Source organism: Capricornis sumatraensis, chromosome 23 (assembly GCF_032405125.1).
Source record: "Capricornis sumatraensis isolate serow.1 chromosome 23, serow.2, whole genome shotgun sequence".
Taxonomy (NCBI): domain Eukaryota; kingdom Metazoa; phylum Chordata; class Mammalia; order Artiodactyla; family Bovidae; genus Capricornis; species Capricornis sumatraensis.
Genome location: NC_091091.1, coordinates 10,038,575 through 10,051,287, shown reverse-complemented (window position 1 = coordinate 10,051,287; position 12,713 = coordinate 10,038,575). Strand labels below are relative to the sequence as shown.

The window sequence follows — 12,713 nt, the reverse complement described above, 5'->3', positions numbered from 1 at the left end:
CTTGGACTGCAAGGAGATCCAACCAATCCATTCTGAAGATCAGCCTTGGGATTTCTTTGGAAGGAATGATGCTAAAGCTGCAACTCCAGTAGTTTGGCCACCTCATGGGAAGAGTTGGACTCATTGGAAAAGACTCTGATGCTGGGCGGGATTGGGGGCAGGAGCAGAAGGGGATGACAGAGGATGAGATGGCTGGATGGCATCACGGACTCGATGGACGTGAGTCTGAGTGAACTCCGGGAGCTGGTGATGGACAGGGAGACCTAGTGTGCTGTGATTCATGGGGTCGCAAAGAGTCGGACACGACTGAGCGACTGAACTGAACTGAACCAAAGAGCTTTTAGACTTGTCTTAAAAAAAAAAAAAAAAGTCTTTTGAAGCTCATGGAGGCCCACTGGGTAGAGAACTGTCTTCTAGTCATAACTTTTTTTTTTTTTTTTTTTTAAGAGTTAGGCTGATAGCAGCTAGACTTGAAAAGGAAGTTCTATTTAACTGCCTACCTCCAGCAGTGACTGAGGCAAAAACTAGTAACATGGTCTGAAAAAGTCCCATAATGCTCTACTCCATTTCCCTTCCTAGAAAGACCTGAAGCATTGCAACCAGAGTCAATTGGATTTAGAATCCCAGCTACTTCTTATTTCCTATCTCCATCTGGGAGCTTCACGCATTGTTTTTCTCAGCAAGGAAAAGGCAGATCGTTTCTCATTTCTTCAGACTTCTGCCCAAGGATTTCAGTATTTCTCCTCAGACTCTTCTCAGTAATCTAGTACTGAAGTAGCAAACAAAGTTATGAAACGCAATTGTAACTTCCCACCATGGATAGAACTTAGGAGGCTACACAGCTCTACCTGAAATAGTCAAATTAGGAAACCAGGCCCTCACCAAGTCTCCATGATGCAAAGAGTGACAGATAATTTTAAGGAGTAATGCTGCAAACAGAAGGAGAAAAAGCACTTTTTTTGTCTTCCAAAGACTAGTCTTAGCTTCTCAGGAAAGCAAGGAAAAGAAAAAAACTTGTAAGAAAAATAAACTAAGGGCTGCTCAAACGAAGAGAAACTATAGCTAGAGCATGATTGATGTTCTTCCTATCTCCAATTAGGCATGTTTTATCAACAGAACGCTCTCATCTGTGTGTATCCAAAGATATGGTTCACAAGTATACATTTTTATAATTTACATCAAAGGTGTTTTTTTTTTCCAGGATAAGATTGTTCACTGAAAAAGTTTCTAAAAGCACCCAAATTATCAACGTTCAGAACCAAAATTGGTAGAATGAACTCTAATGAAAAACACAATCAATAAATCCCAACTTAACTCTCCATATTGTTTGTTGTTGTTTAGTTGCTAAGTCATGTTCGACTCTTTTGCAGCCCCATAGACCAGCCCGCCAGGCTCTTCTACTCATAGGATTTCCCAGGGAAGAACGCTAGAGTGGGTTGTCATTTCCTTCTCCAGGGGATCTTCCCGAACCAGGGACTGAACCCATGTCTCCTGCATTGGCAGGCAGATTCTTTACCACTGGGAACCCCAATTTTCACATTAGCTACTTCATAAATAATGTAAAATATGTTAGCAAAATGTTCTCATTATATACTAGGAGTCCTATTAAACTTTGAAGGCTATCATTCTCATGAATAATTATTTGTTCTGCCAGTGCAACAAACAGAAGTGTGAATATAAACTGTTTGGCTCTAAAGAATGGTTTAGCATCTGGGAACAGTACATGGATGATGTTAAATTGAGACCAGTTTTAGACATAATATATTTAAGAATCCTTCTATCTTAAAATGTATTACTCCAGGAATGATAAAATGAAGTTTGAAAGTTAAGTGCCTCCTAATCTGCCAGGTATGAAGCCCAAACTACAATTCTTTTAACTAGAATAATATGACATCTTTCTTCCTGCTGTGGAATTTTCTCAAAAAAACTCACTCCTTTTTCTTCTCTTTCTCCTCACACACATACACATACACCAATTAAAAAATAGCTTAATAGACTGATGTGAAGGTGCTTAAGGGTAGGTTAAGCTGATAGGTGAGTGGAAGGAAATGCTTAAGTAAGTGAGAGAAAAAGAATAGAGAACTCAGTGATCTGTTATTCTATGAGAGTTAAGTGACTGGGTAAGTTCAGGAGAAGAGCTAGATAAAAGGCAAATTACATTGTAATGCAAATATTTATTTCCAGTTTACATTGGGCAGAATAGTCCAAATTCCAAGGATCATTAATGAACTGTATGAAATACCACCTTAAAGAAATACATTCCAAAAATTTATATTTACAAATTCTTGTTTGGTTGTATGTAACTCTCAGATATTTAAGGTCATGCATCAATTCTGCAGTTTACAAAAGGAAAGCACTCAAAGATATAAAATTCGACTTTTGCCTGAAAAAAATGAAACTCCTTTTCCTTTATAAGTTGAACTCTGCTTTCTGTGTTAAAACTAAGATCAAGATTATATACAAAGACAGTTTCAAGTGCAGGATTATGTGCTGGAGAGCAGAAACTTCAAAATGATAAAATGACTATAACAAAAGAGTAAAGACAAATGCACTGCACACATCAAGTTGTAGACTATAGACAGAAAAATGACTAATGTTCACAGGCTATTTATTAATTGACCAAAATCTCAGAACCGATAGTGATTACATTTTGGCTTAACTGACTAAAGTGGTCACCTATCATGAATGAATTCTTGTTGGCCAAAGGTTATTTCTCAACATTCAACTTTTTATATATCCTATCCTAGATAAGACCTTTTGCTTTTATCATAAGATTCTTCAGTTTCAGGTATTTCCTAAGTGAGAATAATAGCACCAGAATAATGTCACAGCCTCTGTAACATTAACGAAAATGGACCATACGTACCCTCTATCCTGAAATAGTTTACATACCAAAGACTACAATGATAATTATGTGGTTCTACTTAACAATAAATAAATTACACAATTTCTATAAAACTTCAATAGTCTATGAAAACTTCATGAATCAAATTATTTAATGTTCCAGACATCAAGTAAATTTGTTGTAAGGTCTTTTAAGATAACCCCCTTGAAAGAAAAACTAGGCTTATTCAACTTTAACACGCTCACAGTCTAAGTCTAGTCTTTGTACATAAAAAGTACATAACTCATGAAATGATATTGTTGATTTGTGATAAATGATCAAAAAGTCTTGAAAAACAAATACAGCAATTAAATCAATTATTCAAGAATGATACAGTGAAGTCCTTTTTATAGAAAAGTTTAAATTCCCCAAATACTATGAAATTTCAGAGTCAAGCATGCAGTAGAATGGTGAATACTGAACTTCATGTTGGTGGTTATCGACAGGCAGGCAGTGAGAGAAAAGCATCAGGTAGACATATAAAAGTCTTCAATTCTTCTTATTTGATCTAAACCAAATGATATAATGTTAATTTTGATAAACAGTATATGGGTATGAATGCTCATTATACCGTTCTCTTCTTGTCTGCCTTAGATGAATTCTTAAAAAAGAAAATGATTAACATCAGACCTTTGTAGGAATAATCAGCAGTGTATTGATGCATCAGTAGTATTTATCAGCTAAGCATCTATTCTGTGAACATCACTCAGTTGAAGATCAATGATCTATGCATCTTTTTATAATTTCAATATACAGTTGTAACATTTTATTTAGATTTTGAACAAAACAGATTTCCATTCTTAATAAGTGAAAACCTAAGAAATTTTTTATTCTTTAATTGGAGGAAAATTGCTTTACAATGTTGTGTTGGTTTCTGCCATACAACAATGCAATTCAGCCATAATTTCATATATATATATTTACTTTTGTCTTGAGCCTTCCTCCCCAGAAATTTTTATTGGAAGAAAATGTCCTTATATTGCCTGATTAGTCAAAGCTGTCTGAAATGCTATCCTTTTACCATCAATTACTGATTGTGTAATTAAAAGACGCTTACTCCTTGGAAGGAAAGTTATGACCAACCTAGACAGTGTATTAAAAAGCAGAGACATTACTTTGCCAACAAAGGTCTGTCTAGTCAAGACTATGGTTTTTCCAGTGGTGATGTATGGATGTGAGAGTTGGACTATAAAGAAAGCTGAGCGCAGAAGAATTGATGCTTTTGAACTATGGTGTTGGAGAAGACTCTTGAGAATCCCTTGGACTGCAAGGAGATCCAACCAGTCCATCCTAAAGGAGATCAGTCCTGGGTGTTCATTGGAAGGACTGATGTTGAAGCTGAAACTCTAATATTTTGGCCACCTGATGCGAAGAGCTAACTCATTGGAAGAGACCCTGATGCTGGGAAAGACTGAGGGCAGGAGGAGAAGGGACAACAGAGAATGAGATGGTTGGATGGCATCACCGACTCAATGGACATGGGTTTGGGTGGGCTCCAGGAGTTGGTGATGGACAGGGAGGCCTGGTGTGCTGCAGTTCATGGGGTTGCAAAGAGTTGGACACAACTGAGCAAATGAACTGAACTGAACTGACTGTGTATCAATATGGAAAGCAGAAAAAAAAAACTGGTAGAAAAGTTATAAGAATTATGTTTATTATTATAGAAACTACTTTTATGACATTTGATAGAACTCAGAAATATTGCTTTGAAATGGGTTCATATCTGTGAAAGGTCTTCCCTTGTGGCTCAGATGGTAAAGAATCTGCCTGTAATGTGCAGGACCCGGATTCAATCCCTAGGTCGGGAAGATCCCCTGGAGGAGGGAATGGCAACCCACTCCAGCATTCTTGCCTGGAGAATCCCATGGACAGAGGACCCTGGTGGGCTACAGTCCATGAGGTCACGAAGAGTCAGACATGACTGACTAAGCAGCAGCATATGTGAAACTGAAAGCCCACCAGTATGAAGTCAGTCTTTACAAAAATAAAGAACAAAAAAGAAATTAAATCCTCAAAAGCTGTATCTCACATAACAGTAAAATATACACAAGCAAAAAACACAAGCAAAGTGACAACTTTTTAAAACACATAAAGCAATGGATTTAAGTGTGATTCTATTCTTCTGCCTTGTTGCTAATGGTCCTCTTTGTTCTTCCAGTTATATATGTGAAACAGGTATGATAATAATTAAATAACGGCCTTTCAAGACTTACTAAGAGGTTAAAAGGAATTATTGAAATCATGTTCAAATACTTTATAAATACTCTTAACAAAGATATTTTAATTACACTTTTGTCTTCCTTCAGTGAAGGTGTTCTTTTAAATCATACTGTTTCTTAATATTGTTTCAAATTCTCAACTAGAGATGTTAATTTCTTCCAAAGTGATACTCCCAGTGAATCTTAACAGCTCTGATTAAGAAGATAATACTAGAACTGTGCTACCTGAGGAAAAAAGAAAGGACGGCAGCACAACTGGTAAGGTTCCTAGACTTAGTCCAGTCACGTTATGGATTGTCCAACTGACAAAATATTTTGTTACTCCAAAACTTCTGTGCATCATTCTGAAATCATGTTCTATCTCAGTGTGAGATCTCTTACATAAATAGAATTTAATTTCTGTAAATGTATGTAGTACCAGTTATCTCTGAACAGATTTCCCATGAGAGCTGCTTCAGTGAAAAATCATTTCTTACATATCCATGTCCAGACTCAAAAAGAAACATTTTTCTTTGAAAAAACAGAAATATCCAAGAAATGTTAAAGCTTTCTGTACTCAGGGACTGCCCACCTATTCTAAGCATGGAATCACTCCCTGGAGATTGCTGATGAATTAAAAATGTTTGGCAGTCACTCATAGCTCATCAGATGTGTTCACCTTTGGTAGTTCACATTCTTCACTGGTATGACAACTCTGAAGGATGTCCTTATAGTGGTTCTTCAGATCTTCATACAAAGAAACAGTTTCTTGTGAGTGAGCCAATGGTAACACTTTTTCATTCAGTAACAACTGCACTCGGAATTCTTCTTTAGGAGTCTTAGCATTTTTACAATGGTAAAGCACAAATATCAGGTTTGAAGCATAGGGTACAATGTGACCACTTCGGAACTTCCGATGCATTTGCTCCTTGTAATTGTGAGCTGTTAGGGGTTCCTTGTCTTTGAAGTAGCCCATGAGAGAAAGCAGTGGCAGAAGGGTCTCTGCATGGCCAAACTGGAGGATGACTGGAGAGGAAACTGGTTGAGAACTTCAAAAAGAAATAAAGAAAAAGGTACATATAAAACATTTTCTACATACATAGTAATTTAACATAAAAACCACACTTAGAATTAATTAACTTTCTCATCTTTTAAAAATCTTTATATAAACAACAGTACGGCTAAATTCTGTGTGGCCGAGAACTGAACTTCAAGCACTAAAATTACATTTTAAAAATTTGGATCGCTCCATATTGTAAATCTATCTAAAACACACACATTATTCTTTAAGCTTAAAGAGAGCTGAGTCTTTACTGCTAGATAAGGGAACTTCAAGTTGATATGGATTTCAAAACTGTGTTGCCTTTCTGTGAATCAATCTGAGCACCTGGCCTTTAGTAAATATTGATTACTCTCTGGAGCTCGTCTGAATGAATTTCAAATGTTATTTCATCTTTAGGGAATTAGGACACTATTCAGTAAATTTCTTGGTTAAAACCAAGTCTGAACAGTGAATGGTAATGCATATAATTCTTCAATGTTTTATGAGACCTGACTTGGTCACCAAATGTGGGAGAGTCACAAAAAAGGTAACGACACAACCTATTCTAGCTGATAAACTAGGTCTGTGGTTGGGAATGGAGTTTATACACTGCCAGAAACAATAGCTTTCAACACATGAGCAAGGTCACCTTTTAATTTCCTTTCAAGTTTTCTATGATTTTTCTCTGATAAAGACTTCTCCCAAAAGTAGCAGCAGGGCTTCCCTGGTGGCTCAGTGGTAAAGAATCGACCTGCCAATGCAGGACATGGGTTAGATCCCTGAACTGGGCGAGATTTCACAGGCTGCAGAGCAACAAAGCCAGGGTGCCACAACTACTGAGCCTGTGCTCTAGAGCCCAGAAGCCACCACCACTGAGACCACCGGCCACAGCTACTGGAGCCTGTGTGCCCTGGGGCCTGTGCCCTGCAACAAGAGAAGCCTCCACACTGCAACGAAAGAACTGCAGCCACACTGCAACAAAAGAACAGTCCCTACATGACGCAACTTGAGGAAAGCCTGAGCAGCAAAGAAGACCTAGCTCAGCCAAAAATAGAGAAATAATTTTTCAAAAACAGCAGCAAATGACTATTTCCCCTTTTCTCCAACTTTTATAAAAAGACTATGGCTTTTGTTCTCAAATATAATTTGTAAGCCTATTCAAACACAAAATCCAAGGAAGACAGGATATATGTATACATGAGGCTGATTCACTTTGTTGTATAGCAGAGACTAACACAACACTGTAAAACAACTATACTCAATTAAAAAAAAAAAAAAAACAACCTCTATTCAAACACAGTTAACCAAACATTAGGTTACAAATTTTCTGGGAGGACAGCAATATTTGCAGCAGTTTCTGAAGCCTCCTGATTCCTCACATAAAAATAGATGGAGCAAATGGATAGCAGATCCAAAACCCAAGGGAAACAGTCACAACTATTTCATTATTTCTACCAAATCTTTGAAACGCCACGTGCACTTTACACTTACAGCAATCTCAATTCAGACCAGCCCCATTTTCAGGTGCTGAATAACCACATGTGGCTGGTGGGCTACTGTGTGGAAAAGCGTTCAATAGGCAGTGGGGTAAACAGACTTACCTACATACTTGGGTTCAAAAGTCAATCAAAGAGAAAATAGGAAACAAAAAGATAAAAGACAAACAACAAAAACAGATATGAAACAACAACAACAAAAAAACGTGTGCTGGGGGAAGGCGATAGACCAACAGGGTACAAACGATGAGTTCAAAGTCCTATTAACTTCATACATACAAGCTACAGAAGAAATTAAATCTAGACTGTTACCCATATTTAAGTTTCAAACCAAGATTCCTTAGATTTATATAAAGTGCAATAAATTCCATTTTCTCTTTTGACTGACTACTTTCAGTCACATATTAAAATCAGCTACTTTTGAGAAGAAAGTTGCGAAAAACTGTGCTTTAAAAATCCTTATTGGGAGTTTTATGGGAAATCAAGCTTATATATAATTAGATTCACATAGGAAGCCAAATCAACAAAAATAAATGACTGTCTTGTGCCATATGATGCATCTAAATTAAAGAAAATATTTTAGAATTTCAAGAAATTTTCAACAGAAAGGAAAAACACAATTTAAAAAATAAGTGCCCTAAATATTATCTTATTACAGATCAATCTCCATTACAAAAGGATGAAATATATAAAAAACAGTATTTTTAAAGGTCTGGTTAAATCCATAAATACAACAGTGATAATGAAAGATAAGGGAGACTACATATTAGAGGGTCAAAACTAATGTAGCCTTCCTCAAAACAATGTAAAAAACTAAAATCATCAGCTTACTTAGAGATTAAATGTGCTTGCAGAAAATAGTAAGCAACTTATAATTCTTTGTAGGTTACATATTTTTATAATAATGCCAAATATAAGGAGAAATGAGCACCATTTCACTCATAATTATTTTTTGCCTACCTTTACCCTTTGTGCCTTAGGGTCATGCACACAGAGCAGATGCTGTTGCTACTTCAGAAAAAGAAGTTGGCTGATGTCCCTTGTATTTACACACAAAAAGCACTGGACAAAAATGGATGTGCCTAATTTTCTGCAACATAGTAATTATACTTTATGCCTTGAATTCAGTTTGCTGAGTAATAAAGAGTGTATGGAACTACTTTTTTATTATAGCACAAAGAGAATATGTCAAAAAATGACAATTTTTAACTTCAGAGAGGCTGTATCTAGGTCAAATGTTTCAACTCCAATGAATAAGTAATAGCTATCTGGAACACTGTACTGAAGTTGTATCCAGATACAATGGATACAATTTCCTAAACACTTTTTTCTTTATAGATGAACATCTTTGCCTTGCCAACCAATCTCCCCCTCTTTATCTCTCATTTCCCAGACATAATTAAAATCACTTTGCCCATTTCTAAGATACCTAATTACAAAATACAGCACTAGTTTGTTTCAGGATGGTACCTGACTTCTTGTTTTTTTGATAGCAATATCACCCCTTGTTGGATGTGTAACAAACAACACAAACATATGTACATATGTATGTGTATGTATGTATCATATAATCACTCAAAACAAATTACCACTTTAAGAAATACGTGTAAATCATTCCTAAATGTATGTACACAAATCTTTATTGAACACAGAATAAGAAGGTACTTCACTGGTTTAGTTTGTGTGTTCTGTGTGCTAAGGTGTGTCTGACTCTCTGCGACCCCACTGACTATAGCCTGCCAGGCTCCTCTGTCCATAGAATTCTCCAGGCAAGAATAATGGAGTTGCCACACTCTCCTTCAGGGGATCTTCCCAACCCAGGGATTGAACCCAGGTCTCCAGGACTGCAGGTGGATTCTTCACCATCTGAGGTACCAGGGAAGCCTTGGTTTGGTTTATATCTTTTTTACAAGTGCCAAGGAACAGTATTAAAAATCTGGCTTAGAGAAATTTTATCTCATAGAGAAAGAGCTTTTTTATTTTATAAAAAATAGAAAAGAATGCCTTATGAAACTTTGTAAAATATGCTACTATCAACATGAACATAAACAAAAACTCTATAAAGTGTCTAAAATTATCTTTAACCACCTCCATATTTTCATATTGTTCATGGGGTTCTCAAGGCAAGAATACTGAAGTGGTTTGTCATTCCCTTCTCCAGGGGACCACGATTTGTCAGAACTCTCCACCATGACCTGTCCCTCTTGGGTGGCCCTACATAGTTTCATTGAGTTAGACAAGGCTGTGGTCCATGTGATCAGATAGGTTAGTTTTCTGTGATTTTTCATTCTGTCTGCCCTCTGATGGAGAAGGATAAGAGGCTTATGGAAGCTTCCTGATGGGAGAGATTGACTGAGGGGGAAACTGGGTCTTGTTCTGATGGGTGGGGCCACACTTACTAAATCTTTAATCCAATTTTCTGTTGATGGGCGGGCCTGTGTTCCCCTCCTGTGGTTTGACCTGAGGCCAAACTATGGTGGAGGTAAGGAAAATAATGGCGACCTCCTTCAAAAGGTCCCATGCATACACAGCTGCACTCACTGCCCCCAGAATGCAGCAGGCCACAGCCAACCCATGCCTCTGCCAGAGACTCCTGGACACTCATGGGCAAGTCTGGGTCAGCCTCTTGTGGAGTCACTGCTCCTTTCTCTTGGGTCTTGGTGCACACAAGCTCTTGTTTGTGCCCTCCAAGAGTGTGTTTCCCCAGTCCTGTGTAAGTCCTGGCGCCTCCTTGGTGGGGTTAATGGCAACCTTCTTCAGGAGGGCTTATGCCATATCCAGGTCTACTGCATCCAGAGCCCATGCCCCTGTGGCAGTCCACTGCTGACCCATGACTCCATAGGAGGTTATGAGCTCAAACACACTTCTGGCTCAGGCTCTGGGGGTCTCTGGGTCCTGGTGCGCACAAGGTTTGTTTGAGCCCTCCAAGCATCTCTGGCAGGTATGGGGTTTGATCCTAGACACGATTTCACCCCTTCTACCATCTTGCTGGGGCTTCTCCTTTGCTCTGGGACATGGGGTATCTTTCCTTGGTGAGATCCAACATTTGATGCTTTGAATTGATGCTTTTGAATTGAGGTGTTGGAAAAGACTCTTGAGAGTCCATTGGACTGCAACGAGATCCAACCAGTCCATCCTAAAGGAAATCAACCCTGAATATTCATTGGAAGGACTGATGCTGAAGCTGAAACTCCAATACAATGGCCACCTGATGCAAAGAACTGACTCACTGGAAAAGACCCTGATGCTGGGAAAGATTGAAGGCAGGAGGAGAAGGGGATGACAGAGGATGAGATGGTTGAATGGCATCACCGACTCAATGGACATGAGTATGAATAAACTCTGGGAGTTGGTAATGGACAGGGAAGCCTGGCGTGCTGCAGTCCATGGGGTCGCAAATAGTCGGACATGACTGAGTGACTGAACTGAACTGAACCTCCATATTTTAAACAATTCTAAAACTCTTTCTTCTTGATTTTATTTCAAAATAAATTCAGAGCTCACAAAATTTATAGGTTGGATTTTAAGGGTAAGAAGCAGAATTTAACACATTCCTAAGTAAGTTACAAGACAAAAAAAAAAAAGTTAAGTAATTTTTGCATTAACTCAAAAAGTATTCCCAACAGATAAAAGCTCAGCATATAAATCAAGAGACTCAAACAAAACTTTTTCTTCACTATTTGTTTTTCTTAGCTGGAATTCAACTTGGTAATCCTTAATGGTTCAAGTGCTAAAACTAGAATCAATATAATTCTTCATGTAATCTTCAAGGCTCTCTAAAATAGCAGAAGTAAAACATCTGACTCATGAGGTACATAATTCAAAAGAACTTACCTCATAATTTTTCAGTCCTCTTAGACTACATACTTCAAATCAAGGGCCTATTTACAGCTAAGAATGTGAGAACGCTTTTCTTCACTTATAAACAATGACTAAACAATATGTGGATCTCATATTTTGGCCTTCCCAGTGTCTCTGTGGTAAAGAACCCGCCTGCCAATGCAGGAGCCAGAGACGTGAATTTGATCCCTGGGTTGGAAAGATCCCCTTGTGGAGGAAATGGCAACCCACTCCAGTATTTCTGCCTCACGCACATGCATGCAAGCAATATATAAACTGATTTCTACTTTATTGTTTGAAACTCAATTGCGAAAACTCTGGATATAAAAAAAACTAGAACTTTCAGTTTTCAGTCTGTAAGGGGCTTAGAAACTGCCATTCTGCCCTAACAGCAAAGAGCCAAACAAAATGAAAACGGTTCATCTTAGATCCATTGGAGAGGTGAGGTCACAGGTCAAACTGCTGCCCACTATACTGGAGACAGGCAGACACAGAGAACCACAATTTACAGGAGCAGACACCTCCACAGGAATCTATGCCAGGGTCAGAAATCTTAAAACTGAAAATTGACAAACTGCTAGAGGCTTGGTGTAGACAAGAGTAAGAGTTAAAAATTTCAGGGGACCAGTCATAGGGGACGTGAACTCTTCCAGATCCTCACAGTGAACCCCCTCTAAGCTATCTGCTAAAAACTGATTTACTTCTTTAAGTACAAGCCCAACTGCTGTTTGAAAGAACCAGAACCCCACTTCTTCTTGAATATATCCAAGTTTCAAGGATGCCATGAGAAATTTTCTGGGTTTTATTCCCAAGCTTATTTAAAGCAAAGTTGGTTTATGAGTAAGTCCAAAACACTGGCACCAGCCAATGGGTTACAGTGTGTGTGTGTGTGGGTGTGCGCACCAATGGGTTACAGTGTGTGTGTGTGTGCGCGCGCCAATGGGTTACAGTGTGTGTGTGTGTGCGCGCGCCAATGGGTTACAGTGTGTGTGTGTGCACGCGCCAATGGGTTACAGTGTGTGTGTGTGTGTATGTGTGTGTGCGCGCGCCAATGGGTTACAGTGTGTGTGTGTGTATGTGTGTGTGTGCGCACCAATGGGTTACAGTGTGTGTGTGTGTGCGCCAATGGGTTACAGTGTGTGTGTGTGTGTGTGTGCGCGCGCCAATGGGTTACAGTGTGTGTGTGTGTGTGCCAGTGGGTTACAGTGTGTGTGTGTGTGTGTGTGCGCGCCAATGGGTTACAGTGTGTGTGT

At 38.5% G+C, this 12,713-nt stretch overlaps 1 protein-coding gene across 1 annotated transcript in view; it reads right to left on the bottom strand.

The window, feature by feature from the left end:
• Positions 1–2,219: 2,219 nt before the first annotated feature.
• Positions 2,220–12,713, bottom strand: part of MINPP1 (multiple inositol-polyphosphate phosphatase 1) — a 35,702-nt gene continuing 25,208 nt past the window's right edge. Inside the window, exon 5 of the mRNA XM_068961434.1 lies at positions 2,220–6,131. Within this exon, the coding sequence (XP_068817535.1) occupies positions 5,738–6,131 (394 nt within the window). The 3' untranslated portion in view covers positions 2,220–5,737. The remainder of the gene's footprint in view (positions 6,132–12,713) is intronic.